Source organism: Ochotona curzoniae, unplaced genomic scaffold (assembly GCF_017591425.1).
Source record: "Ochotona curzoniae isolate NIBS_2020 unplaced genomic scaffold, NIBS_Ocur_1.0 contig_2404, whole genome shotgun sequence".
Taxonomy (NCBI): Eukaryota; Metazoa; Chordata; class Mammalia; order Lagomorpha; family Ochotonidae; genus Ochotona; species Ochotona curzoniae.
Genome location: NW_024465451.1, coordinates 11887099 through 11907435, shown reverse-complemented (window position 1 = coordinate 11907435; position 20337 = coordinate 11887099). Strand labels below are relative to the sequence as shown.

The 20337-nt window shown below is 48.0% G+C and overlaps 1 protein-coding gene and 1 non-coding gene across 3 annotated transcripts; one reads left to right on the top strand and one right to left on the bottom strand.

Moving 5' to 3' along the window:
- YBX1 (Y-box binding protein 1) lies at positions 1-14660 on the bottom strand. 2 transcript variants are annotated; one of them, XM_040974320.1, is made up of 8 exons: positions 14347-14660; positions 13869-13932; positions 5656-5689; positions 3584-3673; positions 2956-3258; positions 2620-2702; positions 737-1010; positions 1-372 (listed from the first exon to the last, which is right to left on the bottom strand). In XM_040974320.1, the coding sequence occupies exons 1-7, from the start codon at positions 14510-14512 to the stop codon at positions 776-778; spliced, it is 975 nt and encodes a 324-aa protein (XP_040830254.1). In that variant the 5' UTR covers positions 14513-14660; the 3' UTR covers positions 1-372; positions 737-775. The 2 variants fall into 2 exon arrangements, with proteins under 2 accessions (XP_040830254.1, XP_040830253.1); XM_040974319.1 differs by having other exon boundaries at positions 737-1031; positions 14347-14654.
- Positions 6852-6956, top strand: LOC121152427. The gene has a single exon (XR_005883266.1). It is a non-coding gene; the product is annotated as a U6 spliceosomal RNA (small nuclear RNA).
- Positions 14661-20337: the final 5677 nt, after the last annotated feature.

The following is a 20337-nucleotide window of genomic DNA, read 5'->3' as shown; positions in this document are numbered from 1 at the left end:
ATTATTTAAGACCTTTATTAACAGGTGCTTGCAGTTTGTTGACTTTTTTTGAAAAAATCAAGTTGTAAACTTTTATTACAAATTAAAAATGAAGTTCTTAAAAATCTCAACTTGACCAGATATGAAACAATTTAAAAACCTTTAAAGGTGTATTGAGAAAAACCAGGCTTTTTTAAAAAACATGTTTGTCATTACCAAAAAGAGACATCTTTAGGTAAAAATAATAAAAACCCCATGCTGCATAGATAATGCAGATAGTTCTAGTTATCTGGTCAACGGGCAAAAAGCAAGCACTTAAGGTCTTCAGCTCCAATCTTTTGTTCATTTCTTATTGCTGGAATTTCATTCATTTCTTCTTGTTGGATGACTAAACTGTAAAGAAAAAGTGAAAGGCTATCATGTATAATTCACTAGTCAGCAAACCAGCCCCATCCAAGCACACCGTCACACTTCAGACCGGCCAGGATTAGCACCACATGTTAGGCTCTTTCATATTAAGCAAAAATCCCCACCCCAAAACAACTGGCTTGTCACCATTATCTGGGTTCTTTACTGTAGCAGCTGTTGCTTTCACAGTAAGGTCAGCCATACTGTTCCCCAGCTTACTAGTGAAACCGCAGAATTCATTCATAAAAGTTGATATGGAATATACTTGGGAAATTTTAAGATTAGCCAGGGTGTGACTATTCAGCTGAGGCAACATGAGTACCTACCCGGTACTCATGGGTGTACTCACCCGGATGATGGTAGAGATGTTAAGTTAAGCCGGCATTTTTTACTCAGCCCCGCCCTGCTCAGCCTCGGGAGCGGACGAATTCTCAGCTGGTGGATCGGCTGCTTTTGTCTCTTTGCCATCTTGTGGTTTAGGGTTATCTGGGCGTCTGCGTCGGTAATTGAAGTTACGGCGGTATCGACGTTGAGGTGGCTGCTGACCCTGGGTCTCATCTCCTTGGTTTTCCTTATCCTCTTCATTGCCGTCCTCTCTGGGCTGTCTTTGGCGAGGAGGACCTCTAGAATGAACATTGTACAAACTGGAAATGGGAAAGTCACCTTCAACCAACCCACGCAGTGGCTGTTAACATGCGACAGACTCAACTAAATGGCAGTCTTACCAAGTGGGCTCAAGACAGTATTTAGCAAGAACTAAAGAGCAGAAAATTCATTTTACACACTGAATGTAATGCATTCATGAAGGAGAAGTAAAGTAGAAGGTAATTATTTATGAACCTGCAAATCTCAGGCCACAGAAAAAGCAAAAAAAAATACTAACGGTACAACATCATCCTTGTTGATCGGATTTGTTAACTGGGTTTGTGAGCTGTGAGCAAGTACCTCTAACCTTAGATGAGTATAACAAAATTCAAAGGAATAAAAATATACAGCCATCCTTTTTCACAAGGGAAACCAAAGTTTCAACCCTATAGAAAAAGTACATTAAGCCAGTCACAATGAAATGTGGAAAAAAACTTTAAATATTCTTAAATGAGGAGGAAAAAATGTGGTGCATCATGGAATGTGATCTGGACATAAAAAGGAACTAAGCACCGACACACAGAAAGCTAACTACTTATACATGTCCAGAATAAGTGAATCGATAGACAGACACTAAAAGCCAGATCGCATGAGCTGTTTTTCTGCAGAGATTAGCAACGCACGCTTTTCCCCTTCCACTGTGCTCACAGCTCAGGAACCATCAAGATCTTGCATCTCTACAGGTCCTGTGGGATCACATTTGTATTTACTTTTTTTCCACTTTCACACTCCCCAAAGCCAGTCTTACCTCATGTCATCTTCAGCACAAAGCCCTAGCTCCCTCCCCAGTTGCTACAACAGCCACCTTTCCATCCCACTCAATACCCACTTGCCACAGGCTGAGAGGTGCTTTCTAAAAAGCAAGGTATTCAGAGCTTGTTTCTAACCTGGAATCAAGCACGATTCTCCACTGATACCTATTTTTTCCCAATCTGAGCTTACTGTTCAAATGGCTAGGAAAATAGAACCACAGTGGACAACTTACTTGAGTACAATACTCTATTTTTCCCATGAGGCTAATTGCAAATCGTCTCTAACCTCCCAAATATTTGCTTAATATACACAAGAAAGCAAGCAACTTAAAGTCTTTCACAAGATCCCACAAATAGGACTGGCCAACAATGAAGTTTATATTTGGGAGGCTGAACAGAAGCAGACAGAAAAACCTTACATTTTCTGGTTAATACACTTGAACCCAGGCATCTAGCTACTCACTGGAGAGGTAGAACAAGACACTCCATCCTGGTCACCCACAGGGATGGGAGACTTTCCGTGGTCTATTTCAGCTAATCCCACTGCTTTAAAACGGTATTTTCTCCCTCCTAGGAAGCAGGCTTACCAGAATTCGGTTTAAATTATTTTTCTCACCTGTTCTAGGTGAAACAAAACAATCAGACCTCATCTACAAACTTTTTACCCAGTGCCAAAGATGCAAACAACACATTCTCAAAGATAACTGACTCCAAGTCCACCTCTTAGGCATCTGACGAAAGAAAGTGTTAATAGGAGTCTAAAAGGACTGCAGGAAAAGCATGATCAACACACCCAACAAGGTTTTGAAATACAAGTGGATTAGCTGGACCATACCTGCGGAATCGTGGTCTATAACCTCGATACATGTTCTGTCTCACAGGTCTACCTTGTTCTCCTGCACCCTGGTTGTCAGCACCCTGAGGAGACAATTGAAATCAAGCTTACTGGATCAGTAGCATGAAGGGTACAATACTAAATCAGATTTAATTCTGATTTAGTAATTGCAATTACTAAGTTAGTAATTATAATCACGTTTTACATTAGCTCCTTTTGTTATAGCCAAACATCCCCACTGATTAGTTCACACCTGGGGCGACAAGTCCAGGAAATGGAAAAACCAATCCACGTCAGAAGCACATCACATTGCTGCTGGGATTTGGTGACACTTACTTCCATCACTTCTCCTTGCACAGGAGCGTTGGAATACTGTGGTCGACGCCCATAGGGTCTCCGCATGTAGTAAGGTGGGAACCTTCGCCTGCGGTAGGGCCGGCGTTGTTGGGCCTGGCCTTCGGGAGCACTCTCCGATCCCTCATTCTTTTCCCCACTCTCACTATTCTGGTAATTCTGCTGGTAATTGCGTGGAGGACCCCTACGACGTGGGTAGCGTCTATAATGGTTACGATCTGCTGCATATTTACTGCCTTGTACTGGAACTCCACCAGGGCCTGTAACGTTTGCTGCCTCCGCACCCTACAAAAACCATTACACAGTGACAAAGGAAATCAGAACACCTCAATAAGCTTCAGAAAGTCGAGACAAAACAAAACAAAATGGCAAGGCAAACAATACAAAGGGAAGAGGGAGGGGGCAGGGACCTGTGTGGTCAGGGGTACACAGGAATGATTTCCCATCAGCTCCTCACTGTTCTGAAGAGATGGCCCTCTAACTGTAGCCAGCACATTAGGCTCGAGGTACCTGCGTTCATGTGGCCACCTGAGCGCAACCATCCAAATGGATGAGACCTCCAAATTATTTCCATACCGAAGTCAAACCTTTACACAAAAAGCATCCTCACCTTTTCTCCTTCAACAACATCAAACTCCACAGTCTCTCCATCTCCTACACTGCGAAGGTACTTCCTGGGGTTATTCTTCTTTATGGCAGTCTAGTAATATCACATTCCAAAAATAGATTAACAGGGGAGAATAGCGGGAATTTTCATTTAAAATGTACCAGAGTCAGTATTACTTTAGCTTGGATACACACTTATCTTAAATTTGCTTTAAATAAGACCAAACTGTATGATTAGCAAAGTGGGGAGCAATGCTATACCCCCAGCCTCAACCAACATTCCAATCTTTCAAAATCCCAGCATTTTACCACTTTTTGCAAAACTAAAGCAATTTAATACAAGACAACAGATTTATTTAAGAATGCTTTTTGCAAAAGCATATATGGATTTTAAGCAAAGTCAGGATATCGATCTATCCCCCAAAGACTGCACTTCATAGTAAAAACCAGCCCCACACAGAACCAGTTTAGATGACAGGCAAGTTTGGTTTTACATCCTTCAAGTTGACCATACCAACTCTGTCCCTGTGTTTCAACATCAAACTCAATTACAAATGCCAAATTCCTTCCAACTCATCAGTGGAAATGCAATTCACATGTTAACTCTGCCATTTACTATATATATATTATCTGACCGCATGAGGCTGTTATTACCTCCCCCAAACACAGTAAATCTTGGCAACAGTTTGTCTACTTCTTCAGACCCTTAAGGTAAAGTCCAAGAGGGAAGGCTAACACCTTGCAACTGCAGATGGACTTTCATAGCTCCTAAGCAGCAGAGGGGGACTCTCCCAGCTACATCCTAGTGATGTGTTAGCTACAGGAGCACTCACGCATTTCCATTCCAGAGGAGGCAGGACGACCAACAAATCTGAGGGCAATTAAAACTACAATGCCCACAACTGCAGTCTCCTTCATGACACAACTAAGATCTGAGCAGCCAGCCAAAGTTCCAAGAAACAACTACATGCTGAAACCACTTCCAGAGTAAAAGCAGGTCACTGACACAATGTCAGTACAACTGGGTGAGCTGTTAAATAATAATTTGATCTCACCTGTCATCTAAACTGTCATCTTTCATAAGTAGCAACTCTCAATTATCTGCAGTCATAGGGGATAGCAGAAACATGGATAACTAAAATTCTCAAACTCTTAGTAGCTTTAGCTCCCACCAACACTAGAGTGTTAGACACAGGCAACAAGACTGCAAAGTCACTGTTCCTAAGGCTGCACATTCTTTTAAAACATACAGAAGGAAGTTATGTCAGAGATGTCTTTGCCAAACAAGATACCAATTTTAAATGACCGTTTCAAAATTGTGTCTAAGCAATCCTTTATTCACATTTAGAATTTAAGTCTTTCCATATTTTCATGAGACTGATTATCTGCTAGGGTTCTGGCTGCCAGTAAATACTGTACAGGACACTCCAGAGAGCCATAGGCAGTCCGTTTTAGAAGTACACTGCCACCCAAGCCCACTGCCTAAGTCTCGATGTGAGCACAACTTTAGGTTCGACTTCCAGACTAAACATTTACTTAAGTGATACTTGAGGAAGGTCAGCATGTAGCATTTAAACTTATAATAATTTTCTTCTCTGAAAATGCTGGAAGCCAATATAAAAAACTCATGTATATTTTTCAAGTTTGTCAAAATCACACTGCCTTCCACTGAACCTTCAACTCTGAGGACCCCAGTGCTCTGGTGCCCACCTGTCCAACCTGTCCTCAGCAGAAGGCAGACCTAACAGCATCTGCAATCATCTTGCTGAACTTCTAGGTATGAATAGCAACACCAGTAGCTTGAGTGTAGAATGATGGAAATTATTTGTTCATCTGAAATTAGGTGTGGAAATTTAGTAAATTAGTTCAGCAGATGCAGCCCCTAGAAAAGCTACAGCTATTATAAAAACACCAATTTGAAATATATATTTAAGTGGATTCCACTATATTCCTATAGAAACTAAAATCATTGGTTGGTTGGGCTTAACCTTCTGCCAGGAATACTAGCTGAGAAAACATTCAATCCTTTCCATCTCACAAACCCTGAGCTAGAAGTGCAAATATCTTTACACTCACCTGGTGTACAAATACGTCTTCCTTGGTGTCATTCCTGTGAGACAGAACCAAGTTGAACAAGTTGAGTGAATGGAATACATCAGTAAGCTTCTCTCCCCACCCTCCCCCATGACTTTGTCCCTGCCAATTAGCAACCAGGAAATCTGGTTAAGTACACCTCCACGATCTCTTCTTCAATAAAACAGTTATAAACTATAACCTTACTGCCCACAGGATAATCAGAGTCAAAGAAACCAAAGTGTGACCTACTGAGCCACAATTATGTGAGCCCAAGTGTCTAGCAACATATGCTCTGCCACTCCTTACCCTGTTAAACATTAACCATGTTCTAACAACCCCACCCTGACCGCTGGACAGCATGGTTACCGACAGGAAGAAGGAGCAATACTTTCTCACTTCACCCCCAAACATTTCCTCTCCAATGTTTAAACTCCCAACCTTCCTTGAGGTCATTAAAATGACCTCCGAAGGCTCCACAAAAAGTTCAGAGTGAACCCTAATGTAAACTATGGATTCTGCAACAATGGCAGATCACACTGCTGGTTTCTCAGTTGTGTTAATAAGTGCACCACTGTGGTCCAGGGGTTCTGATGGTGATGGGAGGACCAGGTCTGTTAGAAATAAAGGGAGTATGTGAGAGTCCTACACCCTGAGTTCAAGTCTAATCTGTAATGAAAAATTCTTAATGACAAACAGAAGCACCAGCCAATACATTCTCACCAGTACCCCTACCCTCCCATCAGGCAGTTAAAAGATCAAAGGTGAACAAGATTATTTAAAAGCATACACATCCCCTTTATGACAGAAATCACTTCATACCAGTCGTTAGTCCAATCTGCTGCTAAAGAAATGCTTATAAGGCACTGCAGTGACGTAGTAGCTAATCCTCTCCTATACAGGATGCTGGTTTGGATCCCAGCTGCTCCATTTCTGATCCAGCTCCAGCTTGTGGTCTGGGAAAGCAGAGGATGGCTCCAGTCTTTGGGCCCCTGCACCCATGTGGGAGGTCTGGAAGAAGCTGCTGTCTTTGACCTTTGCAGCCATTTGGAGAGTATAATCAGCAGATGAAAAGTCTTTGTTTCTCCTCTTTAACTGCCTTTTTGCCCTGGCTGTTATGTCCACTTGGGGGACAAGCCAGCAGTTGGAAGATCTGTCTCTCCCTCTCTGACTTTCAAGTAAAATCAATCTTTCTGCATGCTTACTCCACTTCAGAGCATACTAAAATTGGAACCACGCAGAAAAAATTAGCATGGCCCCTGTACAAGGATGACACACAAATCTGTGAAATTGTATGCTTGATGCTGGTGGAAAGGAGTGCTGCAAAAACTGTCCCAGCAGGCATTATACTCCAGAAAACTAAAGGAAGAAGCGTTGCAGACTAACAGTAGCGGCTGTGGGATCCCGCTCTACAGCAAAGGGCATAGATTCAACCTGTTAGCGTGGGGGTTGGAGAGGAAGTTCTTCCAGAATATGAAGCACCAAAGTACTTCTAGGGGTATGAGATGGTAACATACTGCCCATCCCACTGAAGTTCGTCACTTTTATAAAAAGTCTAAAATAGGGCCCGGCGGTGTGGCCTAGCGGCTGAAATCCTCACCTTGAACACACCGGGATCCCATATGGGCGCCAGTTCTAATCCTGACGGCCCGCTTCCCATCCAGCTCCCTGCTTGTGGCCTGGGAAAGCAGTCGAGGACGGCCCAAAACTTTGGGTCCTTGCACCCGCATGGGAGATCCAGAAGCAGCTCCTAGCTCCTGGCTTTGGACTGGCTCAGCTTTAGCTGTTGCAGCCGCTTGGGGAGTGAACCATCAGACAGAAGATCTTCCTCTCTGTATATTTGCCTTTCCAATAAAAACATACAAATCTTAAAATACACATATATATGAATGGTAATGCTATGCATGTTAATGCTTCACCTCCCAAATGAGGATATGACTTGATATTACTAGATGAAAACCCTTGGCTTAAAGTTAAAGAAAGTCTACATACAAGGAGCCCATTCTGGAGTCAAAGATACTGCAGATGAGGTAACTGAGATGGCTTTCCTCAGGCAAAAGTGGGGGAAAACATGAAAAATGACCTGGGTTCTTTAGCTTGGAGGTTAGAAATAAGTGATAGTATTAGAAGAATTACTGGAGGAGAAACAAACTGCCAGGAGCTCAGTGCTTGACCCCAACCTGGCTTCCTAGCAGCTTTAGTGGGGGAAGACAACAAGTTATAATCAACCAGGATTGACTACTTGACAACTGATTTTGCAATTTCTTGCTCATCTACAGAGCAATGCATACATGTAATAATCCACAAATTTTAAGTTCTGACCTGAAAGTTAGGATTCTTTCAAGATAAAAAGATGAGATGGTCATAAGGCCCAGAGTCCCAAGGTTGAATTTAAAACTCTAGGGAGGTAACAAGAGTTTGTAGAATAGAGAAAGCAGGTAAATTCTACAGTAACGACTTACCAGCATGTGTAGTACTGTGTCCCCCCCCCGCCCTCCCAAGCAAAAAGTTCTTCCTTGGGGGCGGGGGTATTTAAGCTGCTACCTTGCAGTATGGTCATCTCTCACTGTTGCCAGTTCAAATCTGACTACTCCCGAGATCCAGCTCCCTGATGATGTGCCCAAACAGCAGAAGACTGCCCCAAGTGCTTGGGCCCCTGCACCCATGTGGGAGAGCTAGAAGCAGTTCTAGGCTTTGGATCTGCCCGGGTCTGGCCACTGCAGCCAGTTGCGGAGGATGGAAGTTGTTTCTCCTCCTGTAAATCTGCCCTTCAAATAAAAACTTATAATCTTAGAAAACAAAATTTTATCCAAAGACAGAGCATCATCTGTATGGAAAAGGGGCAGCCCACTGAAGTGCACAGGAGCGTTAGACCTGATGGATGGCTACATAAAGACCTGGTCAAGATGTTTTTTCTGGAAGAAAAAAAATTCAGAAAAAATAAAACAAAGATCTTCTGTCTGCTGGTTCACTCCCCAACTGGCCACAACGGCTGCAGCTGAGCTGATTGCTGCCAAGAGCTTCTTCCGGGTCTCCTAAGTAGGTCTATGGTCCCAAGTCTTTGGGGCTATCCTTTACTGCTTGCCCAGGCCACAAGCAACCAGGATATGAACAGGGGCCCATATGGAATCCCAACATGTGCAAGGAGAGAATTTAGCCACTAGGCTATCATGCCAGGCCCCACGATCTGATATTCATAATGTAGAAACTGTTTAATATGCTATTAAAAAATTCATTGCAATTCCAACTCCCTTTGGAGGTTTTCATTACTAATAATAACTAGTGGATGGAAGATGTCTCTGAAACTCACCTTTCAAGTAAACAATCTGAGTATATACTTCACAGTAAAAAGTACTAGCACTTTTTGCCAATATTAAATAAAGCAGCCTAAAGCAATGCTATTCACTCTAACTCTGCAATATAGGGACAGTGGTGGACTTCAGCTTCACAGGGCCCGTTCTTTGCTATGTTAATTCAAAAGTTCTTGTTCTGCATTCTTATATTTTACCACTGGAGGTGAACTGCAAAATGACTTCTCCAATTGGGGGTAAGTATTAAGCATCTACTCCAGGTGCAGTAGTATTAACTACACTTCTGCAGCCTGTTCCATAGGGCAGACAGTAAATATCCAAAGATGTACATTAGTATGTCAGTCTGTTGTGTATTCTCCCACTAACTGAACCATTCTTAACTAACCAGTTATATATATTAAAAAACAAAACAGGTGGTGGGAGGCAGTTCCCTGACCCTCAATCTATATTAAAAAGGGGAAGGAAGAGCACGTTAAATTTACTAGGTATTGGGCCCAGCATGATAGCCTAGTGGTGGCTAAAGTCCTCACCCTGAATGCGCCAGAATCTAATATGGGCAGTTTTAATCCCAGTGGCCCCACTTCCCATTCAGCTCCCTGCTTGTGGCCTGGGAAAGCAGTTGAGGATGGCCCAAAGCTTTTGGACCCTGTGCCTGTTCTGTGGGAGACCTGGAGGAGGCTTCTGGCCCCTGGCTTCATATCAGCTAAGCTCTGGCCACTGCAGTCGCTTGGGGAGTGCATCAAAGGACAGAAAATCTTCCTCTGTCTCTCCTCTTCTTTGTGTATCTGACTTTGCAATAAAAATAACTGAGTAATAAAGATTTATTCCCATTGGAAAGGCAGATCAGATTATGGAGTAGACAGATCTTCCACTGGTCCACTCCCCCAGTGGCTGCATCAGCTGGGGCTGAGCTGATCCAAAGCCAAGAGCCCCCTAGCGTTTCCAACACAAGTGCAGGATCCTAAGGCCTTGGGCCAGCCCCCACTGCCTTCCCAGCGCAAAAGAAGGGAGCGGGATGGGAAACAAAGCAGCTGGGAAAAGAACTGGTGCCCAAGGCAAGGACTTTAGCCACTGAGCCAAGCCAGAAAAGAAATTTTAAAGAAGAAAGCAAAATCTTAAAAGAGAAAACAAAAGCAGCAGTTATAATTGGGTGGTCAAATGGCTCAACAGCAGCATGCTTTCACCTTCAGTCATTATTCATCTACCTGGGGGGTTAATGACTCCCAACAAGCTAAGGCACCTTACCTACTTTTTGTTGTGTCTAAGAACCATGAGGTACAGCTGAAGTTCACTCAGAAGTGGAACTCCTCCACCCACATGGCAAGTCACAGATGCCAGACTGTGTCTTACTGTTTCTTCTATCACTACTTCCTACATATTGTAGTCTAACGGAAGGTACATCATACTTTTCAAACACAAACACTGTCAGCCATTCCTTTAATCCTACCCAGATTTGACAAAGGTCAATTAACACTTGGGCCATCCTCTGTGGCCCTGCTAGGCCCATTAACAGGGAGCTGGACTGGAAGTAGAGCAGCCAGGCGTGCAACATGGCATGCCAGTACCACTGGTGGTGCCAGACTACTGACAAAGATCCTTTTTCAACAGGCAGCCACTGGATGCCAGGGCCTGGCTCCACTCGCTGTTTCAGCTTCCTGTAGATGCACACCCTGGGAGTGGCTGGGTTCCCGTCATACATGTGAGAGATGTGAAGTGAGTTCAGTGCCTAGCTTCACCTAGGCCCAGTTCAGCCTCTGCGGGGAACAGAGGGGACAGACGGACAGACGGGGACACATACTTTTTTTCACTCAAGTGTTTGCAATGGCCAGGGCACAGCCTGGAGCCTCTTAAAGGTCTCCCACGTGGGTCCAAGCACTTGGGGACATCTTCCACTGCTTTTTTCAGGCAATCAGCAGGGAGCTGAAAGTCACCATGGGGTGCCAGCTCCCTGCTAATGCTCCTGGGAAATTCGAAGACACTAAGTCTGTGGGCCCGTCACCCATGTGTGAGACCCAGGTGGATGGAATTCCAGGCTCCTGACTTCAGTCTGGCCTAGCCACTGTCTCTGCAGCCATTTGCAGCAAAGTACGAAACACTTCTATCACCTTGCTTTTCAAATGAAGAATTTAAAAGCCCAACCTGCTCAAAAGAACTTTACCAACTCAAATAATAATAATAACAACAACAACTTGACTAATAATCTCCAGGTCCTGGCTTCTTCTGCCTGAACTGTTCCTAACCTTCACTGTTGTGGGCATACGGGAAGCAAACCAGTAGTTATCTCCAAATGCACCTATCTTTTGGCTTTTCAAATCAATGGTTAACCCACCGAAAAGGAGCTAATAAGACAGTCTGCGTAAAGATCACCCAAGAGTCCCAGTTCCAAGGACCCCTCCAACATGGCCCTCTCTGAGCAGCACATCCACTCCTGGGTCTTCAAAGTGTTCCTTAATGCCTACACTTAGTCAAGCCGTGACAGTCTAAGGCTCAAGTTGTCTATTTTCAACAACCCAGGGCTTTTCACCTTTTCACAGGTTTACATTTTTTTCTCCAATAACATTGAATATTTTAGGCTTTTCATGGTCTTTTCCTGAGCCATAGCAGCTGCCAGCAAGGTCTACATGAGCAGGAAGCTGGAGCCAAGAACTGAACCCAGGTACTCCTTTGTGGAATACGAATATCCTCAAAGCTCTGCCAAAAACCCGCCTTTTGGACGCTACTACTGTCCAAACAAAAATAGCCAGAGTACATTAGCCAGTAATAGGTCACTAGTTCGTGACCTCTACTTGATTCTCTTTGCTTCAAATTCTTTGCTCACATCAAAGCTTCAGAATCATCATTTAAGATAAAAACTCTGGATAACAACAGAAAAGCACTCCAAATTTTGCCCACTATGAGACGCATGTTCCACAGGAAAACAAATTATGGCAGACATTTGCAACCTTTCGCAAGCGTGGTGAATACAGATTTAATGGAACAGGAGCAGGAACCTGGAGGGGACTCATAAAGGAAGTACTTTTTGCAGACAAAGTCAAAACAAAATACACCATCTAATAAAACGGAGCTACAACTTTTGCTATTTTATGAGCTGTGTTCTTATTTTAGTTCCTTTCATTTTAGTTCTCTTTAGATTAAAAAGCTGATAATTCACTGTGAGCAATAGCTTAGGCTGAAAAATATTTACAAAATGTTTTAAAGGCAGAAAAAATTTACATTGAAAATATCTGACAGCTTAAAATTATAAAGGTATCTTAACCTAACCTAAAACATACCATCTAAAAAATTCCTAGGCTGACATTAAGGAGTTCCTGCACCTCGCCTCCACAGGGATGCCCAGTACACGTGTCTGCCTTTTCTCCTCCCTCAGGAAAACCCAGTGCCCTCGATCCAGTTGGATATTTTACTACACGAACTACACATAAAACCCACCGCTAGCTCCAAGCTACATTTAAGATCATCTTCGTTAACTAAGGCAAATCTCCCCCATATTTGATTGGAGTCAGAACTTACAGTACTTATTAAACAAGACTCAGGATCATAACGCGTGTAGAAACATAAAGGACAGCTTCACCAGTTAATCTCACAGAGTAGCTAAAGTCAAGATACAAAGGAACATCAAAAGCCAATCTGTGGTTAACTTGCCCTGGAGGATGACCAATTGAATTCATGCAAAACCAAGACAGGTAATCAATGAGTGGCATCTCAAGGGATATTAATAAAATGCCACACAGCACACCTTTAAGAGGCAACATAAGGCAGTTTACCTTATGCAAGATGACACCATAAGATACAAAAACTACAACCCATCCACCGAGTAGGCTGCAAATTATAGACCCTTCTGGAGGTCACACCAAAGATTCCACTGGATCAAAGAGGAGAAGCAAGGATTTAAGGCATGCTCCATCATGATCACACCTGGCAATTTCATTAAAAATGTACCAAGACCTAAAGAGCCCAAGTCCGAGAGGAGAAAGACAGAAATGACACTGGGTGAAGACTACTGGTTTGGAATTGAGTTCTCGTTCCTGCCTTAACAGTAAGATGGAAAGACCAACAAAAACGCTCATTGATTTAGAAACCAGCTGCCTCCCTTCATAGTAACGCACCGCAACAACACTGAAAAAACGTGCTACGTTATAAAGACAAACAGGTCAGTCAGGAAAGCCTACATTTTGGAACAAAACGATTCCCCGCAACCGCGATGCGGGGAGCAGGCAGCCCATCTGACGGCTGGGTGTTTCCACAGCCCGCCCGGTGGCTGCAGAGCCCCGTCCTGCCCATGTGGCGTCCACGCACCCCCTGGGGCTCACCTGGGCGGCCGGGCCCGCGCCTGGCACTCGCGGTGCCTGCACCCCCGGAGCTGCACGACCAGCCTTGGCAGCCATCTTGAGCAGGATGCCCGGCGCACAAGGGAGCCTGGGGAGTGCGGAGCCCAGGGTCCGACCGCCGCTGCACCCCCGTGCGCGGACCGGGCCTGCCCCTCACGCACATGGACCCAGCCGGCATCGGACCATTTCCTCGCGGACGAGTCCTTCCCCCTGAACACCCGGGTCTCCCACACAGCCCAAGTGAAAGCTTGAACAAAGGCAATAGACTCTGGGGCTGAGAAACAACCGGGGGGCAAAAAAAAAAAAAGCCAGCTCTCTCCTCCCTGGCACACCTCATGGCCCTCCAAGGCTGCACACCCGCGCGCATGCTGACCTCGTGTCCCGGCCCCCCGGCCTCCTCCCCGCGCGTGCCAGCCCCGGGCAGGTAGGCGCCGGGCGAAGCTTCCGAGCAAACCACCTAGCTGCCAAACAAAGACCATCTGCGGACCCGCGGCTGCCCGCAGCCCTCGACACGTGCCGCGCGGGTGGGCGGCAACCGGAGCCCCGCGAGCACGCACGCCCCACGCGGGCCTCTCACCTGTTGATGAAGCCGTATCCGTTCCTTACATTGAACCATTTTACTGTTCCCAAAACCTTCGTTGCTGGAAGACATAAAAAGGGGGAAAAAAAAAAAATCGGGCGAAAAGCGGCCCTCGGTGAGCCGGCGGTCCCTTCCGCCGCCGTCCACGTGGGTGCTGCCCGAGGCCGCCCCGGGGCAGGCCGGCGATGGGTGTGTGTGTGTGCGCGCAGGCCGCGGGCGCCGAGCACGTGAGGCCAGGGGAAGCCGGCCCACTCCGGCCTGCGTAGGCGGCGCCGCGGCCTCCGGGCACACACGCGGAAGGGAGCCGGGCGCACGAGGCCGGTGCCCCCCGTGGGCGCGCCCGCCGCACCGCCCGCCCCGGAGCCCCCCGCGCCCACGGGGGGAGGGGCGGCCGCACGCGCGCGCCCCCCTCCTCGCTGCTCCGGCTAACGGTCCCCGCCGGCCACCCACCCCGCGTGTCCGTGCGGCCCCTCACCGATGACCTTCTTGTCCCCGCCGGCGGGCGCCGCCGATGTGAGGCCGCCCGGGCCACCGCTCCCTGCGCCGCTGCCCGTGGTGCCGGGCTTGGTGTCGGCGGCGCTGAGGGCGGGGGCGGCGGGGGGGGCGGCGGGCGGCTGCTGGGTCTCGGCCTCGCTGCTCATAGTTGCGGTGATGGTGACTGGGGCCGGCTGCGGCAGCTACGGCTCCTCCCGGGGTGTGATGGTAACTAGGCCGGCGGCGGCGGTGGGGCTCTTCAGGGCTCTCTGGGGTCCGCTCTCCGCTCCCGCTACCGATCGAACTAGCGAGAATGGCGGGACGGGCGGGATAAGCCTTGCGATCGTCCCGCCCCCGGCACGGCTCATTGGTCAGTGCTGCCGTCAGTCTCACCACCTGACCCCGAAGCTTGGCGCCCGTTGGCTGATGCTTTATCACTCCTCCATTCTCATTGGCCCTTAAGCGGCTAATTCGGCCGACCTACAACCGTTCCTGCCTCCGCCGCCATAGAGACCGGAACTAGAATTAGAGTAGTCACCACGCGAACCATAGAGTACCCGAGAGGACGAGCAGAGCGAACGTGACTTTCACGAGGCGGCCGCCCGGGCCGACTGGGCTGGGCTGCCTGGGATTGGAATCCCATCCCCGCTGAGGAAAAGGTGTGACCAAACCACTGGGCCGGGGTGACCGCGCCTGACCCGGCGCTTGCGAATGGTGGGACGACACCTTAGCCCTCCGGGGACGGCTCCAAATGCCGTGGTGTCGCGGGAGGGAGCCGTCCTTGTAATGGCCGTGTGGGTGCGGCGCGGCCAGCGGCTTTCTTGAGCTGACTACGAGCGGACGTGTTGGAGCAGCAGTCACCTTGCAGGGACCGCGCAGGCTCTGGAGCGCTAGGGGCGGAGGGTGCGCTTCAGAGACCTGACTTGGATAAAAAAAAAAAAAAATATATATATATATATATATATATACATATATATGCAATATATCTATATATTGCATTGCCCACAAATCGGATTTCATTTCAGATCACGTTCATTGGCCAAGCCACACTTGACTGGTTTGTTTCTGCATTTTCTCTCTTGAACCGTGTGAAATTGAGAATTCGTGCCCACGTTTCACAAGCAACCGAATCGGGGCTGCCACCTGATGTTGTTGCTCGAGTCGTCCGCCCACGAGATTCGTTCTTTATTAAGCGTCTACTACAGGGCTGGGGACGAGAGAGAGCTCGCGATTCAGCCAGAAATTTAAATAATTCCACGCTCCCGACATCCCGGAGCTGCAAAAAGCACAAAGCCCCTGGGGAGTGAAAGCAGGAAGAGGGTGGAGCTCCGACTTTCTAGGCACCCAGGCCTGGAGTGGCCCTGGGGAGAATGCACGCCCGGAAGAAAGCATTGGGCGGTAGAGAGAGGCAAGGTCCAGGAGGGGTGCTCAAACTAGGCACGCTCTGTCCCTTTGAAAAAATGTATTTATTTGAAAGGCGTAGTGACAGAAAGATGAACAGAGAAAAAGATTCCACCTGCGGTTCACTCCTGGGATGAGCACTTCACAGCCTGTGGGAAGTCCATGTGGGTCTCCCATGTGCTGGCCTGGGCTGCTCTCCTAGGCAATTAATTAGAATCCAGAGTGGCACCATGAGGACTCCCACAGCCAGGCTGATGCTGTGCTGGTGTCGCAGACAGCAGCTTAGCATACTTAACCTCAGTGTCAACCTTTTAATAGTTTTTAAAAATTTTTTATATTCTAATTATTACATGGTAGATCAAGGTGGGAAGGATCAAGGTTTAGGGAGAATGGGGTATACTCATTGCTTCCAAATTTGCTGTTTCTTGTTTCTGGGGGAAGGGGAGAGACAAAGGGGGAAACCACTCATGACTTTCCACACGGCCCAGTACCCAGGGATGAGGAACCGCCACCTCATATCAACCCAGAGTCTCAATGTGTACATACTCCGAGGGTTCTGTCCAAGTGGTTCGGATCGTTCTGAAATGCTGCTGATTTCACTGATCCAAGGATAATGTCACCCTCCCAATGTCCATTGACTCTATTCACTGAGTTTTTTTCCTGTCATCGTTTGGCGTAGTTGTCCAGTTCTGTCCTTCTGCTAAGGCACCAAATGAGCTGTCATATTCTTTTACAACAGGGCCTGTGTCCACTGCTCTGCCTTTTTCATTAAGAAGGATATGTTCTTGCAGGCGAGGCCAAGGGTCTGAGCCAGGCATCCCAAGCATCACCAGATCACTCACCCCTGGGACTCACGAATCTAACACCCACCTCGTAGGTGGGCCCCGGGACCCAGGCCAGGAGACCCATGCCCCACCTGATCCTCCACCCCCGAGCTTGACAAACCTGACAGCCACTTCACAGGCAGGTCCCAGGACCCGGGCTAGGTAACCCAGGCCCCACTGATTCCCCTGTCCCTGGGGGATCAGGCAACCGGCCCCCATCATGTGGTGGACCCCAGGACCTGAGCCAAGGTACCCGAACCCTGTCAGATTTCCTGTTCCTGGGATTCACGAACCTAGCCCTCACTGGGCCCAGGCTGGCATGACTCACCTCACCTCGGCATCTGCAGTCTTATTGCGCAGGCTGTCTTAGTCTACTTTGTCCCGGTTCCAGCTCCTGCTGGTGGGTGCTGCAGCCTAAGTATCTTAGCCTAGCCCGATTGCTGTCCTGGTGCTAGTGTGAACTGGCTGGTATTGCAAACCAATCTGGCTCCACCTGCCCCCTGGCCTGGTTCTCAGATCTGCCAATGGATGCTATGTGCTGGCCCTGACTGATCTGTCCCCAGACCTGACCCCCATGTATGCCATCAGGTACTGTAACCTGGCATTGTCTGGGTTGTGCCTTGCCTTGCTTCTTGTGCTCACCTGCAGGGACTGCATCCTAATGAAGGAATTTCCCAAGTTTCCTCCCAGTGACAGTTCTCGCACACACCAGTGGGTTGTTGGCCCAGGTTGACATTGTCCACCTCCTGCCCTGGCAAGAACAGTGACCTTGCTCAACCAGCCACACCCAATCTGGTTCTTACCATTGGGTGTTGCAGCCCAGTGATACCTGGTCCGCACCCAGACACAGCTTTCATGTAGTTCAGTAGAAGTCAAGATGTAGCCTGGCCTGTTCTACACCCAACCTGGCTCTCACAAGTACCATTGGGGGCTGGGATCTAGCCCAATCTGCCGCTCCACCATGCCAGTGCACACCCGTGCCGGTGGAGGCTGTAACCATGTACAGCCATGCCTGCTGCCCTCAGTCCTACTCTCATTCTCACTAGTGGGAAGGCCAACCCAGCTGGGGCGTCTCCAGAGCGTCCCCACAAGGCCTGACCCCATCCGGAGTTCTTGGGCGAGCCAGCAGATTGCAGTTCCACAGGGGTGAGCCCACATTTCCCACACAGATTCTTCTACCAGACCCACTTCTCTCACTCTGTTCTCTCCTCCAAACCAATTTGGTGTCTGTCCCCTACTTACACACACATGTCATGGACTTATCTATGGAAGTCCCTCAGCTGCAATTCCTAACCTGGGCATAAACACCACAAGTCGTCTCTCACTACCACGTATGAGATTCCATCATTCCCCCCGTAAATCAAAACCTTTCCAACTGTGAGGGTGGGCCGCTGGGGAGGAGGAGGGAGCCACACAGCCCAGCTACAGGCACCCATGTGGGTAAAAAACAAAACAAAACAAACTTCCAGACCTGGCACAATTAGCCTAATGGTTAAGCCCTCACCTTGAATGTACAAGGTTCCCACATGGTTCTAATCCCAGCTGCCCTGCTTCCCATCCAGATCCCTGCTTGTGGCCTGGGAAAGCAGTGCAGGACAGCCAAAAGCCTTGGGATCTTGCACCTGTGTGGGAGACCTGGAAGAAGCTCTTGGCTCCTGATTGGCTCAGCTCAAGCCGTGTGGTCCCTTGGGGAGTGAACCATCATATGGAAGATCTTCCTCTCTGTCTCTCCTCCTCTCTGTATATCTGCCTTTCCAATCAAAATAAACAAATCTCTTTTTTAAAAAAAAAAACCAGAAAACTTCCAGGATGGGGTGGTCCCGGAAGCTTATTGAGCGTCCCTCCACCACAGGGAGCCTATGTGCTCAGCTGTACATACCTGCACCTTTGGGAAAGCCTGCAAGTAGGGGATACTGAAAGCCTGCAGTGAGCGTCCCTCCCCCAACGCAGCCATACAGCTCAGCTATTTTCATTTTTTAAATTAGGTTTTTTTTTTTATTATTGGAAAGTCAGATATACAGAGAGGAAGATCTTCTGGCCATTGATTCACTCCCTCAAGTGGCTGCAATGGCCAGAACTATGCCGATCCAAGGCCAGGAGCCTGGAGCCTCTTCGGGTCTTCCACATGTAGGGTCCCAAGGCTTTGGGATGTCCTTGACTGCTTTCCCAGGCCACAATCAAGGAGCTAGATGGGAAACGGGGCTGTCGGGATTAGAACCAGTGCCGAAATTGGATGCTAACACATGCAAGATGAGGACTTTAGGCACTATGCTGCCGCACCAGCTCTTATTTTCACTTGAAAGGCAGAGTTACAAAGAGAAGCAGAGAGAGAGAGAGAGATATTTCATCTGCTGGTTCACTTCCCAAAAGACCACGATGGTCGGATCTGAACCAATCCAAAGTCTGGAGCCAGGGGCTTCTGGGTCTCCTACTTGGGTGCAGGGACCCAAGGACTTGCTTTCCCAGCCTGTTAACAGTGCGCTGAATGGGAAGTAGAGCAGCCGGGACTCGAATCAGTGACCATCGGTGGCCAGTACTGCAGGATAAGATTAGCCTACTGTGCCATCGTCTCGCACTCTCTTAAAATCTTTATTAGCTGGGCCCAGTGCCGTGGCCTAGCAGCTAAAGTCCTCGCCTTGAACATGCTGGGATCCCATATGGGCACTGGTTCTAGTTTTGGCAGCTCCACTTCCCATCCAGCTCGCTGCTTGTGGCCTGGGAAAGCAGTCAAGGACTGCCCAAAGCTTTGGGACCCTGCACCCGTGTGGGAGACTCAGAAGAAGTTCCTGGATCCTGGCTTCGGATCGGCACAGCATCGGCCATCCTGGCTTTGGATTGGCATAGCATCGGCCGTTGTGCTCACTTGGGGAGTGAATCATCGGACGGAAGATCTTCCTCTCTGTCTCCCTCCTCCCTGTATATCTGCCTTTCCAATAAATAAATAAATCTTTAAACAAAAATCTGTATTAGCTGTCGAGCAGTCCAGATTCATTAATGTGGTCAACAGGCTTCTGGATGACTTTGCTAACCTTCACCTTCTTTGCCATTCCTGTCCAACCTCCTCTTTTACCACTGCTGCCTTTGGATAGTCACAGAAGGTTCTAACAACCCTCTTTCAGTGCCTGCTTCCTTCCCCTACCTATCTATCTTGTTTATGGATTGCTCTCATGAAGTCTTCCTTGCCACTAGTCTGTGTTCCATGCACATCGAACCTTGGGTCTAACTCGGAACACTGCAACTCAGTTCAGTGAATGGCAATGGTGCACAGAAAATGGATCGAAAAAGACCCTGGTGGCACAACGGCTGTCTGGATCACTGCACCAGTACCCCACCATGGCACAGGCTTGCAGCAACACTTCGGGAGTTGCCAGAGGCCATGGAACAGCATGCCCTTACAAGCTTGGGAGCTTTTCCTCAGGGTCATGAAAACAGCAACATCTCTCAGAACTGTTTTCCAAAGATCACTTCAGGCAGAAACACTCTTAACATCTGACCCTAAAATGGTACTGGGCAGAGGAGCATTGTGAGGCTCAGGGGCAAAGAGGTCACTAAGTCAACAAGATGGCTACTAACAGTCAAAGTCACTGGCGAGCAACATGGCGGCCAAGCACAGAGCCCTGGGCGTGAACCAGGGCAGGGGTCAAGTCATTTCATAGAAAGACTGATAGGCCAGGGCCATTTCGCTCACCTGCCCCTGGCCTATGGAGTAGCTGGAATATGAACTGGTGCTATATAGGATCCAGGTGGATGCAAGGCCAGGATTTAGC

Excerpts from the sequence above, each read along its gene's own strand:
- YBX1 (XM_040974319.1), bottom strand. The coding sequence starts at position 14,512 with ATGAGCAGCGAGGCCGAGACCCAGCAGCCGCCCGCCGCCCCCCCCGCC. Across the intron at positions 3,259-3,583 it reads ATGTTGTTGAAGGAGAAAAG|GGTGCGGAGGCAGCAAACGT; the intron begins GTGAGGATGCTT and ends TGGTTTTTGTAG. Across the intron at positions 1,032-2,619 it reads TATAGACCACGATTCCGCAG|TTTGTACAATGTTCATTCTA; the intron begins GTATGGTCCAGC and ends TCCCATTTCCAG.